The sequence below is a fragment of the Labrus mixtus genome, chromosome 20 (genome assembly GCF_963584025.1).
Source record: "Labrus mixtus chromosome 20, fLabMix1.1, whole genome shotgun sequence".
Taxonomy (NCBI): Eukaryota; Metazoa; Chordata; class Actinopteri; order Labriformes; family Labridae; genus Labrus; species Labrus mixtus.
In genome coordinates this window covers 7325359-7349161 of record NC_083631.1, presented here as the reverse complement: position 1 = coordinate 7349161, position 23803 = coordinate 7325359, and the positions used below count along the sequence as shown (strand labels likewise).

At 43.8% G+C, this 23803-nt stretch overlaps 1 protein-coding gene across 1 annotated transcript in view; it reads right to left on the bottom strand.

Annotated features, from left to right (window-relative positions):
- Positions 1-22696, bottom strand: part of LOC132954210 (trinucleotide repeat-containing gene 6C protein-like) — a 48359-nt gene extending 25663 nt beyond the window's left edge. The window contains exons 1-4 of the mRNA XM_061026714.1: positions 22605-22696; positions 16216-16318; positions 14725-14746; positions 2389-2733 (exon numbers count right to left, since the gene is read on the bottom strand). Coding sequence (XP_060882697.1) covers positions 2389-2733; positions 14725-14746; positions 16216-16278 — 430 coding nt within the window. The 5' untranslated portion in view covers positions 16279-16318; positions 22605-22696. The remainder of the gene's footprint in view (positions 1-2388; positions 2734-14724; positions 14747-16215; positions 16319-22604) is intronic.
- Between the last annotated feature and the right edge of the window lie 1107 nt (positions 22697-23803).

The window sequence follows — 23803 nt, the reverse complement described above, 5'->3', positions numbered from 1 at the left end:
GTTTACATTAGGATGTTTTTGTTGGTGCTGTTGTGCTTCATAAGTACAATACAGGTATATAAAAACCTCGTTCAGGTTTAACAAGGGGGTGTTAGACAAATGAAAAAGGGAGCGGCTGTAAATCTTAAGTGCCCGAGCAAACACACAACAGGACAGCGAGCGTGTTCCTTGATTAGATGACATTCAACTTAACAAGTCCAAGACTGCTGAGTGCATTAGTGCTGCACAAAGAAACAATAAATGCTCTTAATTGGCGGAGAGAGCTGCATTTGGATTTCGTTATGCCATTCAAGTCAATACTCTCAATAAAATCTGAACTTTGCGATGAACCTGGACCATTAAAACACACCAGCAGTCGCAGCTGCTTGCCTTAACAGCAGAATAAAACTTGTGTAAAGTTGACCAGGGAGGCAGAGAGAGAGGGAGAGAGAAAGTATATACAGGAACATAAAAACATTCAGACACACAGACCTCGCTTATCGGGCCTTTCTTTTCGACAGAGCGGACATGTGACCGGTGTAATGAAAGACGTGGTGAGGCGAGGGGGGAGAAAGCGGACGGAGAGAGGAGGGAATGAATGCAGCCAGTGTGCTTCTACTGTTAGCTTTCGGTGAGAAATGAAAAGCAGGGGAGGGAGACAATCAGACGAGACGAGGCTGAAGGGACTGAGGTGGGTTCACCTGTGGAGCTCTGCGTTTATTTTGCTCATGTGCAAAAACCTCTGAACTCTTGAATGTTATCACTCAGCTAAGGTGGAGGTACATTAAAAAAAAAAAAAACTCCAACTGGACTCCTATGTGTCTCACAGTTAGGAATGTCTCCCCGTTTGTCTGTCTTAATGTAATCAGTCAGTTCAAAGACACACAGAGAGCAGCAGCAGAGCAGTGCTCTCTGCCAGAGAGGGGCGGAGAAAAGCAGCAGCTTTTTACCGTAAGCCATGAGTCACTTCAGCCCACAGTACTGGACCTCTGCCATGCTCGCTCTCTCCTTTCTCTCTTTTCTTTCCCTCTCTCTCGGTCCCTCCATCAGTGCCAGGTCAGGCCCCTCTGAGGAGCCCAGCCAACGAGCTCGCTCCACGAGGCTCCTCCTCCAAACACAGGAAATACAGTAGGGCTGGTTAGCTATGCTCGATGACGAGTAGGAGGAAGATGATGAGAGGGAGAAGGAGGAGGAGGAGGAGGAGAAAGTCAAGAGGAATGGATTCAGATCATCACTATGGAGATAGAACTGCTTTCAAACTACATCAAAGCGAATGGACGAGGCTGTTATGGTAAAAAAAAAAAGAAAAGAATATTTGCAGACAAGTGCTGAAAATAGTCTTTTCAACATCATCCCTGAACAGCAGAATAGACCTTCACCACTTGAGAACACAAGAACCCGACTTGCATAGCCTCAGGAAGGAAAATACACAAACATAGAGAGAGACAGCCAGCTGTGTTTACTCTCCATCCTCTCCCCCTGTATTCCTCTATCCCCATGTCTAATCCCCAGCCAGGCAGAGGGGAAAATAAACAACACTCAGCAACACCTATGACGCCTTCGCACTGACTCTACAGGTAAACCACACAGCTTCGATCACAATGCAATAAAAAAAAAAAAAAACAACGTGGCCGATGGTCATGAAGAATGCAAATGCAAATATATGCAAAACACAACCACTAATGGAGCAGCACATGGAACAGCATTCAGAAGGAGCTCTGAATAAAAATGCAAAACTTGTTGGGTGTAAACTAACAGAGACATATTTTGAGTCCACTGTGTTTAAGTCTGTTAACATTATCTTTCAGTGTTGCTGTCTGAAGCCGGGCAGACACTGAAACGGATTAAGTCAGATTTTTTTCCCCCCAGACTAATTTTAGAGTGAGCGATGTTCCCGCCAGATGTTTTGTTGTTGTTTGACGTGCAGTTTGAAGGGAGGGAGAATTTGATTCAGAGACATCTGTTAGATTTTTTTGGCAGGTCAGAAAGTATTTTGTTCGGTCTGTTTTTTTTTAAATAAATTAATCTGTTACAAACTGTACTTAGAGCTTTTTATTATTTTCAGAGTAGCAATTTATGTTTTGTGGCTAAAGTTAACAGAGGCTGCACGTTTTTCTTCTTTCCAGTCTTTAAACAGAGCGACGCTGCCTTTGACTCAATGCTGAAGTTGTCATGTTTGAATGCACTTTGTTTGAACTCACACTGTGCAAAACAAACAGTTTTTGTGTAGCGTGAGCTCACACACTTCACGAGACAAAATGTGCTACTACTCTATTTGCTGCTGGATTTCACACCAAGTAGAGATGAAAGGTAACTATAAAGGATGATTGAAAGTCCCTCCCTGCTGTCGCCACTGAAAAGGGAAAAGGTTGAATGTAGAGATGTGTAAGAGACAGCGTCTGGTCTGACCTGTAGGCAGGCTGGCTGTTGAGGAGCAGGAGGGAGAGGAGTGTATGGGTAATGCTGCTGCAGGTTCAGTAGTGGCGGGACGTCCCGTGGTGAGAGGCAGGGTCCCCGGGGGAAGAGGCTGGCCCCTCTTTAACAGCTGCTTGTGCTCCTGCTGGCGGAAGCGCGGGGGAACCTCTCTGGGCGGGTAGCGCTGCTGGAGCGGAGTCTGGGGCTGCTGTGCTGTCTGCGGCTGACCTCCGGAGGGGGCGCGCTTGCCATTGCCACTGCTTGGGGGTGCAGGCGGGGCGGCACTGGGGTTGACGGGGGGAAGAGGAGGGGCGGGGTCCGGCTTGGCAGAGTCTGGCACTGTGGGAGAGAGACGGGTGGTGGGGCACTGGTGAGAAGAGAAATACAATAGGCAGGCAGAGCTGCTGAGTGCAAACTGGTGCCAAACAATTATTGAAGAATTAGTGACTCACATTTCATTCGTCATTATATTTGACATTTTGAGAGCAAACCGCTCTTTGCTGCCCTGGCACATACCAGAGATTCTCACATACTTTTCTTATATTTACAGTCACCTAAATGAATCTGCAGAATAGTTTTTGAAGTGTCTTTTTTTTTATCTGTTCCAGAGAAATAGTAATCCCAGATCGATTACTGAGAGAACAATCTCCCCCAGCTTTCCACCCTTGAACAGAAAAGTCTCAACTCACTCGTCTACACTACACACACGCTCTGCATACAAACACCAAGGTTCACCGCCTCTTCATTGATATAAACCTATTCATGCCACTTTTCTAAAGCTTATATGAGGTGCTGCTGGTGTCATTCAGTAGGGTACCACGCTGGGTTTGGATCATGTCAAAGTTTTGAACAAAACAAAAAGCATCCCACTTTCTGTTGTGAAAACAGTAACACTTTTGAAAAATGTTCAAATGCAAGTTAAGTCATCATAAAGGGCGACTTCATAAAACAGACTGCTGATAAATAAAGTCAAAGAAGACACACACAGGGAGAGAGAAACTGAGGTTGTGCAAGCCTCTATGTGCAATTAAAGGCAGCGGATGGAAGTGTGTAATGGAGGTGAAATGAGACATTCTGTGGCAAACATCAAATTTGTCAAAATGTTGAATACTTGTATATGTTTTAAAATGATACAATCTTGGGGCACAGATAGCCTAGGGGTTATGTTGTGCACCCCATATACAGAGGCTATAGTCCTGATCGCAGCAACCGTGGGTTTGAACCCAACCTCGGCCCCAGCTATACCGCTAGTATTAAAAAAAGTATCAAAGCTTAAAAATAATGACAGATCTCCAACGCCGAAACGTTGCCAATGTATTTGTGCAAGTTTTTGTGCTAAAGTTGCCTTTAATTATCTGTTAAACAAAGACATCCAATACTTCTATTTGTGTTGCCATGGTATCAGAATTGTCTGGTTACCTGCATCGCTTCTGTTTCTAATTTTTAGAGTCAATCCTACTGCACACACAGAAAGATCTGACATCTCTTCTGCTCTCTGCACTGCTGCTTCTTAAAGGCCATGGTAACTTTTGGATGAAGACGATGGTGTTAAACCCAGAAAGGCAGACGAGGAGACGTCTATAAATGCACATGATTGGCTTCCTCCTGGCTACCGGACGCTCGGAGCTTGTAGGCAGCGGTCAGCTTAAACACACGGCTGCTCTTTGGAGAAGCGGAGCACTCTGTTATAATCTCAGGGTGGTACTATTACAAACCTTTAGCCTTCAGGGATGGCCAAAGACACAGATTAGAAGTGATGAGGAGGTCAAGTAGCAGATAATGGACTTAGATGAGCCTGATGCATTATACTGAGCTCCTGCAGGACAGCACAGTAAAGAGTTCTCAGCCTCGTCAACAAACACTGTTCATGCTCTGTGGCAGGTTAAGGCCCCTGAAATGATCGCCTCTCACTGCTGTTTGTTATGAACCGCCTGTGCTCGAGCCAGAGTGCTTATGTCCCATTAGCTCTAGTTACCCATAGCAACAGAGTCTGATTTTTTCCACATACACACACATATACACCTTTGCCCTGAAGGCAGTTTCTACTGTTTGTTTACTGTTTGTTTACTGTTAGTCCGATTTTTGCAAACTTTCAGCCAATTAGCCGACCGAAGAGACGCCTGTGCTCATCTTTCTTAAGCCTGCAATAACTGACATTACTGGCCACAAGGGGGCAGCAAAAAAAACAAATTGCTAACATTGCCAACACATCACTAACATACCTTCACCTTTTAGGTAAAAGTAGTAAACAGAAGCCACCTCATGCGTCTTTAAGAGACGGGTTTCTGGCTCCCTGGTTCACTTTATTTCACCAGTCACTCTTTTCTAGCTTCAGCTTTGGTGTAAAAAAAACAAAAAAAACACAGAGAAATATTGGACAGTTAAACTAAGTGTTACTAGTAAGTTCAACAACTGTGTCTGTCTGAGGCTGGTTTTAAGAAGTCTTTTGCTAATTCAGCTGCCTGTTGTGACCATAAATCACACTTAGAGAGCACAGCAGGCACGGGATTATTAATCATTAAATGTCATTATGATCGTGGCTGGAATGACTGCAATTCACTAAAATCCTTTGTGGTGAGAAATGATCAAACCCTATACAAATAAAGTTATCATCAAACATTAAATCAGAAGGCCTCACTGCAAAAATTAAAAAAACATACATAGAAACATTATTAGAGCGCAGGAAAGCTTTTGATTAATTAATGCAAAGATATCCAAGATCATCCCGTTAATGTAAATTAAACACAATTAATTTTGTTGCAGTGTTTTTTAGATTCAACATCAAAAGCAATAAGTAATGCTTTTCCTCTTTCAAATTTGATGAATTGTTATTATTAAAATAAGCAAATCTGTGCACTGTGAACAAGTCAAATCCCTTTTTTAAATAATGCACACAAAAAGACGACGCTGTGAAGTCTTCAGCAGGCTAATATTCAGAGTGTGAAAGGTGAAGGGTCACCGCTAAGTCACGCAGGAGGATCAGCTCGGGGGTCACAGAGCTGCTGCTGCTGACTGAGATGCATTATGGGACACAAAGCACACTGGATAATCTCCTCAGTACATTTCATTACATAACACTCGCTTAAACTAGAATGTAAACAGGATGCAAAAAAAATAAAAAATGTGCGTAAAGCCGACACGCACTGTATGAGCACAAACACAAACGTCAGCTGATCAGCCAACCACGCTTTTTTCAGATTCTGCTGGTCATTAAAAGAAGGAGGAGAAAAAAAAAAAAGCATCAACCAAAAGAAAAAAAAAAAAAGAGAGAATCTTTGTGTGGCCTAAATGAGTTATAAAGAGCGGCGCTTCACCATTGGCTGCCCTCCCGAGTGTGTGCAGTGAAGCAATGAATAAGTAGCACACATGCGGCCGGCCCGACACACACAAAAACAAAGAGTTATGTAATGCTGAGGCCCACACGGAGGGGAGAGGACGGGATGGTGTCGGGGAGTAAACCTACAGACATGTTTCCCCTCACATAATAACAAGCTCCTGGTCCCCATGTCTCTGTGTGTGTTTATGTCTGTGATGCATGTGTGTGAGGGCGGGGGGTCTCTATGTTATTTTTGCCCCCCAGTACTGTGCGGCCACCGCCTGCATATTTTGGATCCAGTTCCACACGTTTCTGTCTCTCCCTCTCCCCGCCGCCTCTGAGCTCAGGGAGGAAGCGGGAGAGCTCGAGTTTGCCTCTCATCGGATTTTTCTACATCTGCCCCATTTCCTCCCTGCTTCATCCCTCCCCGCTTTCCTCTGATCTCCTCTCCCTTTCTCCTTCATTCGCTGTGATCTTACTATTATCCTCTTGTCATTATTACTGCTTTACAGGCAGCAGATGGACGCTGTAATTTCCCCGGGCCAATTCTCTGCGCTGATTTGAAAAGGAGGTGATTTCCTCCTTAAAAAACAGAGGACTTTGTGGTTGTGCTGCTGCGATGACTAATGAGAGATATGGAGGCGATCGTTATACAGTTGGGACTCTCTCTGGTGTGTGTGGCGTCGATTCTTATGGAGGCTGGGGGAAGGGGAGCACTTGCTTGCTGGCTGCTGTATCGGCCAATCAGAGGGGAGAAACAAGGAGGGAAAGGAGAGGGGGGAGCTGACGTACGGTAGGAAGAGAAGGAGGTAGAGCAGAGAGGGTAAGTGATAAAGAGAATGGCTTATGTGTGTAAGACAGTCTCCTCCCCCTCGTGTGCTACTGTGAGCTGGAGTCTCGCTGCCTGAAACCGGCTCAGATCTAAATCCACTTACAATTAGAGCCTCGTTTGACTGTAGTATGTCACACCACTTCTTCTCACATGAATGACACAAATCCTGCATGTTTACCCACATCAGAAACACGGATGCATTTAAGGCGAATGTTCCTCCATTTGTGACGAAAATAAAAGATTGAATGTGACGGGGGAGCAAAACAAATGTCGAGCATCAACAAGGTGTTTATGTTCAGTACAAGCCTCACAAGGCGGTGCTGTACAGAGAAATGGAGTCAAAAAAAAAGAGAGATCAGAGCCCCTCGCTCTGACAGCCTATTGACAAAAAACAGTCCTCAGCTGTGTCGGAGCACAGGAGAATTCCCAGTTCATCAAAGATGCACATCAAACCGTGGCCTCGGGGATGTGTGCACTTCACGGGGAGGAAGACATCCCTTTTAACACTTTAAAAGGAGGTCTTAATTTTCTCACAGAAAAGATGATAGCATGCTCTCCCGACTGTTTAAGAGCTACATGTTGAGGGGGGGGATGTCAGAGAGTTTAAGGTAAGTGGAAGTGGAGGAGGGGGTGGGGGGGAGGGGGTGCAGAGCTGGAAACAGGCCACATGACCTTGAAGATAAAGGAACCTTCTGTGGGGAAGCTTTAGAAGAGGAAGTCTTTAGATAGAAACGGCTCAGGATCTCCAGGTAAACTGGTTCATGCAAAGAAAGATCATGTGCTCAGATCAGGTACGGAAAGTTAAACACAAATTACAAACTCCTGATTGTGCTTTCATTCTGCAAATGTCTTCAGTCGTGTCTGTAGATATACTGAACGCCATCTCCTCATAGTTTATGAATTATCAGAGGTTTTATAACACATTTTTTCGGTAAATAAAATTCATAAATCATTTTTTAACTTTTTAGTCAGGCGTCTTTCCTTTCGCTGGAGAAATTAAATATTTAGCAGTACGTCTTCTATTTAACAGCAGACACTGGCAACGCTTCAACTGTGAAACCTTGTTAATTTGTTGGCGGGTTTCCAACAGCAGCAGATTTAAACACCGTTTCTATCACGTCAGTTCTTCCTACACGTCTGAAAATAGCAACCTGCTGACTCTGCGTTTCATTCATCTGAGTGCATTTTTCTATGTTACCGCAGATGGCTACTTATTTAATCAATGAAGACAATCAGTCAGATGTTGCAAAATTACCTTGAACATGATTCTGATTAAAAATCAGTATTTGCATCTGTAACTAGAGACAATATTGACACCCCCCGACCTCTTATGAACATCAATAAGATCAAAAACTAAATGCTCCAGATTTAATTAAGTACTAATTGTAAACAGAGTAAAATGCATCCTTCATGCATGCCACTGTTCAATAATACAACAAAAACTGAAGTCAAAATAGAAAAGACTAAATTCTGAACTCAAAGGCAGCAGAGAGAGTATCATCGCATCATGAGCGAGGAGGGGAGGCGCGTCTTCAGGGTTTCTCCATCTCTCTCCTCCTGTGGGCTTTCAAATGTGAGCCGTGAGTCTCACCAGAGAGGAGATTAAAGGGCTTAATTAGAAGAGAATAAATATGACAGTGTAGTTAAGAAGGGAAAGCCCTCCCTCGCCGCGTCACATTCAACACAGACAAAAAATGCTGTTTTTAAAAGCACTTTATATCTGACTGCACAGCGTGAAGAGCACAAGGCCATAAGTCAGAGCATGTTTTATGCTGCACCTCATCTGAACGATTCTACACCTAGAGGATATACACCAGGAGGAATCACTCTGTTCTGTTTCAAACTACTCTCAACAGTTAAGAGTCAGACGATGATGAGAGGAGAGTGACCGGCATGTTGCTTTAAGGAGACATGTGGAGGACAGAGAAAGAGCGACTCATCACTCCCCTGGCTCAGGCCTTTCTGTGCCAACAGCTGCGGGCAGATTCCTCCGTCTGTTATGTTTTCGATGAAGTGATGTGTGAAAGAGAGTGGGACGCCGTGTCCTCCTGACCTGACCTGGGCCGGGGCGATTTAAGGAAGCTGTGAAAATTACATTAATATAGAGAGTGGAAAGAAAGGATCTCAAAGCAGCTTCAAAAGGAATCAAAAATGTGTTCTTAAACTATATTTATAAGATCTGATTCACCTGTTACAGCCTAATGTATATGCCCTGCATAAAGCATCACCCAGTGACATTACACCGCTTCCTTAACAGCCAGCCTCAGAAATGCACACAACATGACGTCCTTTTATTTACATCCACTTAACATAACATTAACACACCTTTATCTACAAAGGATCAAAAGACTATCATTTGTCTCTGCAGAGTAGGGCTTTCACAGTGCAAGTATTTTAAACTTAGACATGATACTTGTAAAAAATTATAACATATCAATACCTATTTGAATACCACAGCAACAAAAATCCTAGACCCCCAACATGAGTCATTCAACCACCAAAACTTGCACACTGCTTCAATTACACAAACGCGTTGTAGTGCTGGGCAATTAATCAGAGTTTCAATTTCAAGTACGGGGCTTCCCATGATCATGACAACAAGATCATGTAGATGAAACGATCGCTGTGCTGCATGACGTGTGCCGCACGTTCTGTCCAAAGGTTTTGTCAAGTGATGAGAGGTAAATGTGTTGGCCGCAATAGAACATCCCCACTACCTCAAAAAGATAAGTAAATCATTCTTATATTATGACTTTGACAAATTTGTATGTTTTCTCTTCTTTATTTTCATGTATTGATTATGTGTTTAAATTTAATAAATGTGATGCAGAGGATTTAAAATCAATGAGTGTTTAATAGTTGTGATAATTATTAAAATAACGGAGATTGTAACGCTCTTAAACATGTGGTTACAAAAACTATTAAAGTATTGAACATTTGGACAACTTTAGTGCAGACGTGAATCCTCCCACCAGGAGTGGAGAGACCCAAAGTCAAACCTGAGCCCGCTCAGAAGTTATGTTTATTCTAACTGATTAAAGACTAAATGTACCGACAATTTATCGTCCAACAGCAGAATCCAGCCGCCACCTCTGTTGCTCTCTAAACCGTGGTTTATCATCGCCACCGCTGCATCCGTTAAAAGCTGTGCACCCTGGGACACAACATAGAGAAGAGGCGGGGACGATGACAGGAGGCACACTGGTAGAAATTCCCCGCTGATCGCACCGCAATTTATGACTCTCCAACACAAAGCGCTGGGCGTAATTAAGCGAACGTGAAACGGCAAATTAATCTGTTATGAAATTACTGCCGCGACACGACCACATAATAATGTTATCATTTATTGCTGCGTGTGAACGTGCGCCGTCGTGTGTGTGTGTGTGTGCGCTCTTATCTTTGATAGGGATACAAAAAAAACAGAGCTTGAACAATCGCTCATTAACCCTTTAAATGAACTGCAGCCTGTTGATGGAGGAGGACCTCTCTTAGGGTTCACTTCGCTTTGAAGGGACAATGTGGTTTATGCACACTCCTCTCGGGAACTTTCTGGAGCAGGGCTGGTCGGTAGCACCACAAAGCAGCTGATGGTTCAAGGTTCGGGGGGGGGGGGGGGGGGGGGGGATTGTCTTCAGAACTTCAGATGTCTCCATCATGTCCATAGACTCTATGAAAGGATGGATGACATGACCGTTTCCTTAAAGTGTAGCTGAAACATTTAGCGCTTCCCCCTACTGCCTGGCTGCAGTACAGGTCATAAGCTCCGCCTCCTCCATGTTAACAGATGGGACATGGGTCAAACTATAAAATCTCGCTCTCTCATGGTTTCTATAATTAAAACAACTTCTTCTTTGTGCTGATTTATGCCCAAGTCTTCATTTTCCTGAGACATTTTTTGATGCTATATATAAAAAGGTAATGCTTTGATTGACAGCTCTGTTGACCAATGAAGCTCCTGTCACACTGTGTGCACCGGATTAGTAGAGAAGAGGAGGAACAGCAGGGGAAACATAACAAACACAAATACAAGAGGCAATGAACTTTTCAAGACTGTGAGTGTCTGCTTCAAACTGACACAAGAATCTTTGAAGATAACTACTCCGGGTGAGATATCAGATACACAGGAAGTGGACAGACTAACGTGCAGACAGACAAGAACAGGAAAAAAAACTAAACCTCTAAGTCTCTCCTCTTGGATTAAAAAATATATTTTATGGCAATCTTAATTCCTTTATGGAAGTTGCTGAGGTCTGTGTGTTTAAAGTTCATATTTGATAAACAAATGCCAAAATCCAAGGGTTGGTCATGAGCTTATCACACCTCTGATTTAACTACGAGCCTGTGTCACTTCAGCTGCCAAATAATTTGAATAAATACACACAACAAATACAGGTCTCTTCATGCAGAGTCTGCGGTCAGGAGATTTATTCAATTGAAGTTTAGTCTTCATGGAGCCTCCTTCTAACTTTAGATTCTGGTCCTGAATTGTCTGGATTTGTTTGGACCAGAGAAGGTAGGCGCTTTTAATGCACTCCCACACGGCCGTTTTGGACGCCCCTCGGTTTTCCAGATATGAGACCAGTTATCAAGTCAAACCAACAGGTGTTGCAGTGATGGAAGCGGGCGAGAGAAGTGGTTCAGATAGAAGGGATTGTACCCGACCTAAAAAGCCTCTGTATGTTTCTAATAAGCTCCACGAGCAGAAACGTGCTCAAACTAGGATCAATATTGGAGATGCTTTTGAAAAATGGAGAGAGGTTAGAACACAGAAAGGTTTACAGACCCATGCAGAGCTGGATCAACACTGAAGCTTCAGTGTCCACCACATGGCAACCCGTGTGAGCATCGACTCTAGAGAGGAGGGGGGGAGACAGCTCTCTACAATGTTTTGAATGTGACTGCAGTACCCATTTTAAACACTAGGTGTCGGAGTTACATACTGCCCCTTTAAAATCTAAAATCTGCTTTTGTTATTGATAAATCTGGTGAAATATTGCAGCACAACAAATTGCAATTTCCTCAATATCACCTTATGAGTAGTCACGTCAATGCTTTCTTGCTAAGCATGCCTAATTTCACCTGTTGCATGGATTGCATATTTTTCTGAAATCCTGCAGGCCAATGGTGAAACACTTTGCCTTTAAACCAAGAAATGAAAGACTGTTTGGAAGCTCTGTTTAATGTTCAAACTGATTCTAAAGTTCGGTGAGAATTATCTTCATAGCTTGTCGTGAACATGCAGCTTGTTCATGACTGAGGCAGAGGGGTCTGTGCAGTGTTTCTGGGTAGAAATGTAGAGCTGTACGAGTGAAACCATGTGTGCGTCTGCCAGAGCACACAATGTACATATGCTGCTGGTGTTCGCATGTCACATAAGGGGACTGTTAGAGCGAGAGTGTGTGTGCTAGACGTGAGCCAGTAGAGTTATCCTGCAAAGGGCCCCCTTAGCTGTGCCGGCAAACAGGAAACTGCCGTGCATTCTCACAGTTTCACATGGCTCCGTCTGTTTCTCCTGCTCTCGGCTTTCATGCTTTATTTTCTAGACCTCCCAAACAACCGAAGGCGTTATGTTCGAGCAGACGCCTCCCTGCACTTTGCACAAATGTAACCAAAAACAATTCAGCCAATCTCTTCCCTTATAAACAACCTTCTTCTTCTGCTGCTTTCTCCCTCCTGCTGGTCCCTGGGTGGGCCTCTCTGCTAGACCAGACAGGAGGTGGTATACTGTTACTATGGTGCTGGGGGTCTTCCTGGAGATCTCCTGTGTTTTATCAGCCTCCGCGCTAGCCATGTTCTCCTAATTAGCTCCCAGTGTACCCTGCATTAGTACCAGGGACAAGCTGCTTCTTTCACTTGATTAGTCAACTGTCAATTCATCGTTTACTTGATGTTTTTTAAGTGAATGAAACAATAATCTGCAGCTTTAAACATGTAAACTAATCTTGATAAATATTATTTGATATGAATGGATCTCTGAAATAATAACACTTATACTTCTTAAATTAAATCAGTGAAATTACCTGATGCACTCCTTTAATGTAGCTCTATTGTGTCTGCTTTTATTATGTACATGTTTAAAAATGTTTAATGTAGGGTTTAAAAAATCAAACTATATATATTACTATACCAAAGCCCCCAGTATTTACACATTTCTTCTTTCTTGTTACCAAAAAGTTGCAGGCAAACTTCTGCACATGCAACATAATCATTCCTCTCCTACACACCTGTCTCCTGAGAATATGTATTTCCTTAAAGCTTTGGTACTCTTTGATACCATTGATCAATAAATGATGGCGATTGTACCACCTCAAAACATGTGGTAAGGAAAAGTATCAAAACATATTGACAACTAAAGTTTAGTGTTGATGTTTTTAAAGTGTGCCACCTTGTGTTAAGTTTGACCCTGTGTTTTTAAAAGCACATATTTACACCCACACAAGTAAATCACATTCTTCCCTTTTGCAAGCCAAACGTGGACAACACAAGTTTTTTCTTTTCTGTTCTATTCTAATAATCAGAAAAACACAAGTTGCATCTGAAGGCATCCAAGAAAGTACGATGCTATAAAAAGTCAAACTGACACTGAAAGCAGGAAGATCAGAGTTAAATTGTGTCATAGCGCGTTGCTGTTCTGAGCAGCAGCCAAGAAAACACTTGTGCATATTGGAGTTGGTTTGAAATGGGGAGAAAGGCGTACTATATATAGGTCAATTTGTGGATGCTGGGAGACAACAACCAAGTCGGGGATAAGAGACAAAGAGAATGCTAACACAGCTAACCTAGATCACATTCATTAGCGCTGCAAACGGGTAGGCACTGAGTGTGACTCAGACCGGAGGAATAAGGAGTAGGGGGGGGCACCTCAGTGACATTACAGCCTCATTAACTCATCCTGCAGGGAGAGAGTGGGAGGTCAAGGCGCTGACCCTCGACGATTCCAGCGCTCACAATCGTATGCGCCCACAGGAGGATAAAACATGTCCCCCCTCTTTACTGATCCGAACAAAAAAGTAGCCACCAAAACCTGCACAAACATATTTGTCTGAACACAGCTTAAGGCACTCAAACACAAAGACACTCACGCAGTAATTAGGTGTGTAGTCTCTGGCTGCTATTAAGGCCACGCTGCCCAAGTCTAGCAGAAGTTCTAATCAGATTTCGCCCCTGCCCGTCCCTTGTGAGGCATTAAGTCCCTCGCCCATCTGCCTTCTTATCTCGGATGGGAGAAATCTGCTCCTGGGCTAACCGACTGTCCGACACCGCCTCATCATTAAGAGCTTCGGCTTCAGCAGAAACAGTGAGTGAGAGTTAAAATGTTTGCAAAATCTCCTCTCAGACAAGTTTCTTTCTTTTGTTTTTCTCCTTCTTTGTCTTTTCTTCTGAGATTTGTGCTCACCTCTACCCTCCTAGGTACGCCCCGAGGAGCCCGTAGAGAGTCCACAGCACCAGCTGCACCATCCCCGTGCTCCTTATTAGTCCTGTCTGAGCAATATGGCCTCCATTTTTGGCTCAGGTAAGTTGGACCACCTGGCTGCTTGGGCTGAAGATGTTTTATGATAATAAAAGCTAATGCTTCTTATCCAAATGTCTCCGCAGAGAACAGCGGGCAAAAAGTAATCGTCTTCATGAGTTAGCCGTCTAATTAATCGATACACAATTTCCACACTCTCCCTTCTGATGGGTTGTCATGACAACAGAATTCTAAATTTCAATATGAAACCTGTTCAAATTAAACTAAATTGTCCCGATATCACAACAACAAATTCAAGTCGTAGGCATCCAGTAGCAGGTACTTGGAGGGTGCTTTCTTTTTAATGATGATGAAAAGTTGCAGGTAAACTCCTGCTCACAGTCTAAATTGCACAAATACTTTGCAGATGTTGCTGCGCTGACATGTCGCCAAATGTTGGTATCATTAGCATCTTAAGTGTTTAACATTTTGACAACCTTATCCTCCTGTCTGAGGCATTAAATCATAAACTCATATCAAGGTTCATGACAGATGGCTCCGCCTAAACCTTAAAATATTGTTGTTGTTTGTGCAACATTGTATGTTGTAACACAGGCAAAGGAATATTCCCCTCTGCATGCAAATAAAAAAGAACTTTGAGATGTACCTTTTTCTAGTTGGTGCCAGAATCAACAGAATAAAGAAGTTTAATAAAAGTTTACAACAACTCACCTTTGGTTATCTGTTCTGTGGCCTGGAAAAAGCAAAACAAAAACATGTGTCAGCAACAACAAGAAACATCAAGAAATAATGATCTATTCCACATTGAAGTGTAAGCTGTTGGTCTAAATGTTAATGCTCCACAAACATCTGAGTCCCATTGGCTGGATCAGCAGCTGCTCTGCAGTGCTGGAGCAACAATCCAGGGCAGTCAGGACAAAATGTTCAGAGGCTGCTTTTGCTCATCTATTGAAATGCTAAGAGGTTCATGTACATTCCCATTGCTGGATGAGGTGAATGGGTTCATGGGCTGGAGGTAAAAATAGATAAAACAAATGCTCTCATACGGTAAGGATTCTTTACCAGCACAGAAGGGTGAGTTCAAGGACGTGTATGTTTTAGAGAGAGCAGCAGGCTAACCTTTTAACACTGAAAACAGATGACCTGAAGGGGTGAAGTATGTAAACCACATACAGTTCTGGTAATGGCTTACTGAGGATGCACAAGACAACATGCATGTGATGCCGCTGCAGAGAAAACACCTGAGCCGAGATGGACTGATTCGTCTAAGATCGGCCCAAAGTGGAAACTGTCATTTATTTTTACTGCCGAACTACTCATGAACCAACTTTAATCATTTTAATCCAGAACATAAACCCCACTGGTATATAAGAAGCATTCTGGGGAAATAGCATAGACTGTAAATCTTAATGGACGAAGCCTAGGTGACATCAGCCATCTGTTAGAGCAGGGGGGTCTAGAGGATCATAGGCAGCAGCCGCCATGCTGGAAATGCTGTCTCAGTCTAACTTTCAGTCAACTCATCCCCAGTACAGTGTGTGCCCATGTGGACAATAACAAATCAGACCTATATCACCCTTTGTTCCAGGCTGTAAACATGTTGATTGATGGTGTAAAAACGGGCAGTTTTGAATGGGGTGTGTATGTGACTCAAGCGGACCCTCAACAAACTGCAGGATTTTGGACTTCTGCATTGGCTTCATTTTTAACACCGGAGTTTGAAGCATGGAAAAAAGGTATAAATTGCCTTCCTGTGTGACGATGTCCATTGCATTCAACAAAATCCACGACCTGCAGTGTCTGTGCAGCCGTGCTGCTAGTTAGCATTTTGCCAGCTAACGGTACGCTAGAATTCTTAGCCTCCAGTAAGGATGGACCCAGGCCTGTGATAAATTGTCCTGGAGTTGTGCTACCGACCTCCGCTGCTCACTTATTGTCTTTATATTTTAGGCGTCTTTTCAATCAATCCCGCACTTCACGAGGTTGTGAACTGTATGTGCAGTGATGATGGTGGCTGCACTACACATGTCTCAGTATCTGGTAAACTGATCACACATATAAATGACGCAGCCAACTTTATAAATGAAAAAACAAGTATTTAAAATGCGTCCTTTACACCGGATATACGGTCAATACAAGTCATTCTTGATTCAAGCTAAAACATGAGTGTTTGTCAACTGAGTGTGTCGGCCACAAGCGTACCTTTTTCTGAGCACCTTCTTTCTTTTTCTTCTCGTCTTGCTTTTTCTTTTTCTTATCTTCCATCAAATGGTTCTCTTCTCGTGTTTTTTGCTTCTTCTCACAGCTGAAATACAAAAACAGAGAGAGAGAGAGACTGCCATGAGGAGAAAGGTTCTGTGCCTGAGCAGGTAAACACCTTCAGTAAAGTGATGTAGTTTTGTTTATTTCACTGCATTGCTCAGGTGTAGCTGTCCAAGGTGAAATCAGTTTCGTCAGTGGCGGCTGTGATGTCACACAACATCATGTGTTCAGTAGTAAAACAACCACCAGACAGAAGAATGTTTGCACTCTTGAGCATCACATCTTAACAAATTGTGATGCACGAGGGTGTTTTTTTTTTAAAGTCGGTGGTCTTTGGGTTGTCTCTGGAAACTATTAAGGAGGCCTTGCAGATGTAGAGGGGGCCAAAAGGATGAGGACCCCCTGTCTTTAGTCCACAAACCAAGCCAGGGAAATGGACCCAGACACAAGTGATTGGTTGAAAAACCACAGAAATCAATCAAGCTGGTAGTCTGGGTTGATGTCTTTATGCACTTTGATAGCCGACATCTTCCCCCCCCCCGGTCCAGAGAGGAAACATTTTCACAACAAACACACAAACCAGCTCCAAAACCACCCGACAATGCCCCATTGTTTAATATCCATGAGTTACTCTTTATCCAATCCTCTACGCAGACAAACAAAAACACAACAGCAAGAACCAGGTCTTTTTATGGACTGAGACGAAGGGAAAATAGCCTGGAAACAAACATAGATTGAAGTAAAGTTTCTTGAACTTTAAATGTGAAATTGTACATAAACCATCAGGGTTTTCCCAAGCCGTGCCAACGCTGCTGCAGGCGATGGCGGTGTGTGCCATAACCAGGCAACAAGCACTCCCCGAAGCCCTGCTTAGCAGTTAGCTGGAGACAGACGGCCCTTCCCTTAAGCACTGCACTGAGATCAGTTTGGTTGTGGAGTTTCAAAAATAGAAATAAAAACAAAGAAGAACCTTTTTTTTTTTTTTTTTTAATGGAAGAAGAAAAAAAGAGCAAATCAGAGCATTAAATTAAGTTCTTCAGTCTTGAAGTGCTGGGAGCATGTCGTAAAGAGTTCAGGGTTCAGGAGACAGTTTTGATGATCAGAAATATAAAAACAAAGACCATGTGCAGGAGTTTGTAAGCTTTCCAAGTTATTCTAAACAAGAAAGTACCTGTGATGCCTTGGACTTGTACTGTTGTGATTATAGCGAATGTGGATTTTCAGACTGCCGTTTCAAGTGTTATTTACACCTCTGATGTTTCGCCTTCAATCTGAATGTCGCAGAAGCTAAATGGGGGGGCAAAGTGATTCCCCCCTCTGTACCGTCTTCAGAGGTAGCAACAGAGGCGTTACAGAGGTGAGACGGGATCAGGTGAGTCAGCGAGGGAGCACAGCGCTGTGTGTGTGCATGTCTGACTGTGTGTGTGTATGCGGAGCTGCCGCTGTGCTGTGTTTCTGCAACGATGAAACGCAATGCAAACTCACAGACTGGGACAAGAACATTTCGCCGTCGCAGGATCAATATGAACGTACAAAGACGTGATGGCTGCTGAGCTGAGTTAGTGCTATAAAGCAATCTGAAAAGGGCTAATGACGAATGTGAAGTTGCATATTTCCTCCAAGTTACTCCAGTCTAATCTTGCAAAGTGTGCAGCTCTGCTTTAGTGAACTCGATGACAGCAGCTGCTGCCCCCGTCTCCCAGAGGCCACGGCCACCTCCGCTCTCAGACTGAGCGGCTAGCAAACAGGTGTTAACAGATCACCAGGGGCAGCAAGATCCCTCCACTGAAAAAGACCGGACTTCATAATATGTCTCAGCTCTCTCTACCCTCTTCAACATCGTTGTCATATCACGAGAAATTATAAAAAAAACATTCAGAGTTCAGTAAGTCAGAAATAAATCCAGAGCACCTTTAATATCAGACTTTTCATGGAAACCTTTGTAGTCTGCTTTTTTTGGGAAGGTAGCTACAAAACATAAATACCTAAACTTTTTAAAAAGTTAAAGCTCCAAAAATTCTGATCTATGTCAACAGAGGGAGTTATTTTTGGATAACATTACTCACTTGTACTTGTTCAGCAAATGCCATCAATGCAGGAGCTGAAAACAGACTCCTGCAGCACTACAGGCCCTGTGGTTAAAGGAAAGCTGCATGACAAACAGCTGCTTTACAGCTGGATCTTAGTCCAGATTACATGCCTGAGTTTAGGTTGTGGGAATTCACTTTCAACACAAAAAACACACAGTCAATTCACATCATTAACTTCTTTTCACCTCCGAGAGGCTGGAAAGGGAACCTGCTGGTGCAGCTGCCATGCTAAATATAGCTGATGCTGCTCCTTTCAAAGGCATCAGTGGGGCTCGTGTCATGTAGGATCAGAGGATAAGAGAGATGCTCCAGTTAATGTGAGCTGCTGTCGGCCTCCAAACGCCGATGACGAAAGTGAGCGCCGATCAAAGTGTCAAAATGATTTCAGTTTAAGAAACATTCAGTCCCCGAGATGGACAGAAAGAGTCTCCCTCAGTGAGAGCTGCTGGTTCATCTCCAAACATCTGTCTGGCCTGGACAGATGTGCTTCCCCTGGACTCTCGAGCTGAATGACAGTGAGAGCGGGAGGATGAGGTGATGCTATCTCTTGCCCATTTGAGTGCTGTACGCTTTGCTATGGGAGGTATGGACTCCTTCTGATGAGGACAATAATAAATGCTTTGATAAAATCAATGCTTTAATGAATTCAGTCACACAGGAGGCCAGAGTGCAATCGTTCATTTGTTTATTGACTCATAGTGGGCTGAGCTCCATCACGAGCAGCCTTTTGTAGCCCGGGAAAGCACATCTCGTGCCGATATGAAGGACGTAGGTCAATGAGCTCAGCTCTGTTGTGGAATTACACCCTCCTGTCAGAACAACAGGATTAGAGGCTGGTGTCCCTCTTAAAACCACGCACTACACTCTGCCGACAAAGGGAGGGAAACAAGGAAAAACCAAAAAACACAGTCGAACCGGAAAGAGACCAAGGACAGACTAATAAAAGCAGGTGTAAAAATGTTTAGAAAATCGAGCAGTGATGGGAGAGGGAGGAGAGCTCGAGTGTGCAAGGTGAATTGTGTTTATGCAAATGTGGAGCTGCCCCACATTGGAGTGAGGAAGACGAGGGGGCTACGGCGGATGGGTTTGGTTTGTGTGTGTGTATGAGAGAGATTGGGGGAAGGGGTGCTAGACGGCAGTCGCTGGGCACAGAGCCAGGAATGCCATCGCTGCAAGCCAAACAAGAGCACGGCGAGCCCTTGGGAGAGCGCTCGCTAGCAAGCACAGCAGCAGCACAGCTACACGGCAGAGTGTGCAGATCCCCCTCCGCTCTCTCTGCGCAGTCGCACTTTAGGAGCAACACAACCTCTGAAAAATAGAATATTGTTCAGCAGGTTTTCAAATGCAAAAACAAAACAGAAAGAACCAAGTCGGTCCGTCTACCTTTGTAATCGCACGAGGGTTTAAAAACTGCTGGGTAAGCACAAACAGAGTCCTTGTGCTCTGCAAAGAGGATTGCACTCTGTAAAGTACTTGAAGCTATTCTCAGAGTGGTCATGTTAATGTGCTCTGACCCGGCCTGACGACAAGGAAGAGAGAAACTTATGCTGCTACACTCCTGGCGCTCTGAACCGGCCCCTAAAATAGCTTCCATGGACGTGCTCCAAAAAGCACGGCCCTCCAGTCCAAATGTCTTCTGCTCCCAAAAGTAGGGGGGCACTTTTCATGAACCAGGATGACGATTTATTGGTCCCATCGATCAAAGAAAAACTCTAAAATTATTATTAAGCTTCCAGCATGAAGCTTTTTCACTGTTTGCACATTTGTCTTCATGGATCAAAAGAAATGAAGCATCTTTGAGAAGTCACGGTCTGAACTCGTGCAGAGTTCACATAACTCTGAGCAGCAGCAGAAGACTCTTCATGTCTATGAAACATGAACAGGAATATTCTTTAATGCATTCCACCTACAGACGGTGAATACGTCTGACACCTTAATGCTTCTGGTAAGGTTCTCCAAATGTTAGATACTATTCAATACCAAATGTTTTTAAAAAGAATACATTCTGTTTTCTTTATGATTGATCGTATAGAAAAGTAAAGTCCAGAAGGTTTTTTTTTTTTTTTTTACAAATCCAGGTTTTTTTTGTCTTATTTTTAACCAAAAACAGCTGTGAGTGAAAAGAGAGACCTCTGTCTACGTTGCCAAATATGTTGGCAACATTTCAGAACTGAGTGCAGAAGTTTGCATGCAATTTTTGGACATTAAAAAACAAGACAAGTATCAAACACTGGGTGTCTAGAAGTTGTGTTTTTGTTCCTGTGGTATCGGAAAATGTATCAAAATCATTTGATTTTTTTTTCTAGACTTGTATTAGTCTACTTGTGCATGCAGCCAGCCGTCCATGAGAAGTGATCTGTAAAAGATATCCAGCACTGAAAAAACCAACACGGGATATTAAGCCACAATAATGCAGGGTGGGATGATCAGTCCGGTTAGGTTGCGTCCCATGCATGCACGGAGGCTGTCGTCCTACAGGTGAGCGTCCCAGGTTCAAATCTGACCCGTGGCCTCCTTTCACGCACATCATTCCTCACTGTTTCCATGGCTTCCAACTCTATCCACTGTCCTATCAAATGAAGGCATAAAAGCCTGAAAATACGTCTTTTAAAAGCATATTTGTTCTCTGCAGACTTCATGCTCATCATTTCAAAGACAACTCCAGAACATCAAGTATCTGATCACTGACACTCAACAAGTCACCAAACCCCCCCCCCCCCCCGACCGACCTTGTGTCATACACTGGGAAAAAAACGCCACCAAGAGTTTTAGACTCCAAGTGATGCTATGACCTAAAGCCTTATAGTAATCACAGCATTTAGTGGCCTGTTTTTGTTATCAAGCCCCCTTTGGCGCCTCTCTGTGAACACACACTGCCTCTTTCAGAGGTCTGAGTGCTGACTGGGGGCCCCTGACCCGGCAGGGACAGAAAAGAGCCCCCCCCTCCCCAGCCTTTAGCACCACCACCACCGCTTCATCCCTTGCCAGTCCCAGGCCCAAATTAGGGACTCTATTTACACATTAGTAAAGCAGCGGGCCTCTAAGCTGACGTCAGCCTGCCCTCTGCATTCATGAGTGTGGGGGGCATACCCCCGCTCTGTACACACCGCCTTCTCCTTCAGGAGTGTGTGACACTGCAGGATATCACGCTGCAGCAAGAACCTGGGGCAGCAATGACGGCTGTCTCTATGGTGAGGGGGGAATACAGGAAGCAATCGTTGATGCATCTTATCTCGAGGTTTACACAGCCCGCTCATGCTCAAACCAAGGACTGACAAACCATCCAACAAATACACTTTACAGAACCAGGTTGTAACGACACCATCCATCTTAAACTTTAATATGATACTAGTCAAAATCAAACTATATCAACAACAAACTACTGCCTACTCTTAAGTCAGCCAATATGATGTTTTTAATGGATTCATTCCTCTCCTACGCACCTGTCCTGGGATATAGATGCAGTTTTTTTCAGTACTTTCTGATGCTATCTCTCATCACAATAACATACAATGTATCAACAAGTATAAAACATGTTATAAAATAAGAAGAAGCCTTGCTATATGTCCCCCAATGCTTATGTTAGAGCAATGAATGCATCTCAAACAGTGGTCCTTCCTCCAGACTTCTGCATAAACATTTATTTTAAAGTGGAGGCCAAACTACAAGCTAACTACTTGGCTACACATTATAGTCTTAATAAAGGAAACAGTAATGAATCTGTGTTTGCTAATGCGTTTAGCAATCAGGTGATGCATGTTAGAGCCAGGCAGCTCCCCCCCTCTCCCCCTCTCTCTCTCTGCAGCTCGGAACATGTTTGGTGACACTGAGCTGCAGAAATATCCATGTCAACTCTCCTACACAGCAATGCAACACGCATCCAGGCTGCTGGAAATACGACAAACCAGCAACAACAACACAGGGTGCCCTTGAATTATTTGAACCGTAGAGGCTGGTTAAGCAAACTGGTCCGTGTTAGCATTCAGAAAAACTATAACAAATCAATGCTAAGCTAAGCAACAGACAGCACAGAGTGAAAACAGGGAGGCAGAGCTGCTGTAAAGAGCACTCCGAGAAAACATTGATGTCAAAGCGGGCTGCGCGGAGGAGATTTTGCATTCCCGCCACAGCTGACGAAGTTTACCTCGAATAGCAGAAAATATTTCCGACAGCTGAGCGCGACGCGGTGCAAAACGCTGTCCGTGCTGAGCGCTCAAAAAACGGATTAATGAAGCCTACCGTGAAGCGTTCAGGAGGTTCTCGTTGGCGGCGGAGCCTCTGCAGCCATTTTGTAGTAACTGACCGGAGCTGCAGCTCGAGAGACGGTTGAATCCGTGGTAACGGGGGGTGGGGGAGGAGGAGGAGGAGGGGGGGGGGGGGAGAGGAGGGCGGAGCTTCACCTCTCCACGTGACCTTCAATAACAAAACAAACTGGTCCCACTTCCCCAACGCTCCACCCCCCCCCCCTCCCTCCTCCTAATCCCACCCCCCTCCGGCGTTTCCATGACAACTGCAGCACCCTCTCTCTCCCCTCCATCAATCCCCTCCTGCAGTCACACTCTGCTTCTGCTGCTGACTCCCATGAGGAGAGTTATTACAGTATTTCAGCCTGCATTTTTTAGACATGATGGAACACGGGATATATTTTTACACCAACAGAGGGCGCAATTTCTACTAAAAGGCAATGTTGGTGTTTCACTGCACACTGTGCTGTTTGGCTATTTTTATTTTCACTTTATTAGAGATGCATTTAATTTATAAGTAGGATGCAGATACTCAAGAATACTGTTCTGAAATGCAAATTAACTTCTTTAGGTGTGCAATATTCATCTGTATCTTTTTTTTTGATGGATTAAAAAGATTTTAAAATCATTTTTAAAGGTGTGAGGGGGCGTCAGTGGCCTAAAGGTTGTGTGCCCGCCCCATGTACAGAGGATGAAGTCCTTGAAAGCGGGCTGACCGGGTTCAAATCCAACCTGTGGCTCCTTTCACCGCATGTCTTTCCCCACTCTCTATGTTTTCTGACTCTATCCACTGTCCTGTCTCTAAACAAAGGCATAAAAAGACCCAAAACAAATCTGTAAATATTGTTTACAGAAGAGGATGTAAGTAATGTACATTATGTTGTATCCAGTAACTCAAACATCTGGTGAAAGTTGCAGAAATAATCCTCTGTGGTACCTGAGCAGATATTCTTCTTTCCTCAGGCTGAGAGATTCCCCAAGTCACTCGTCTTCTTCATAAATAATCATTTGTTTGTTTTTAATTTGGGTGAAGAATAAAGGAACTACAACTTGTGTACAACCCTGTAAGAGAGAAAGACAAATATTGTTCTTGACGCTGTACCTGAGGTTTCTTTTATTCATTCTTTTTGGCCTCAGACTCGAGGGTAGAGGGTTTCCTGCGCTGTTGACATCACAAAGCTGAGGTCAAATTGT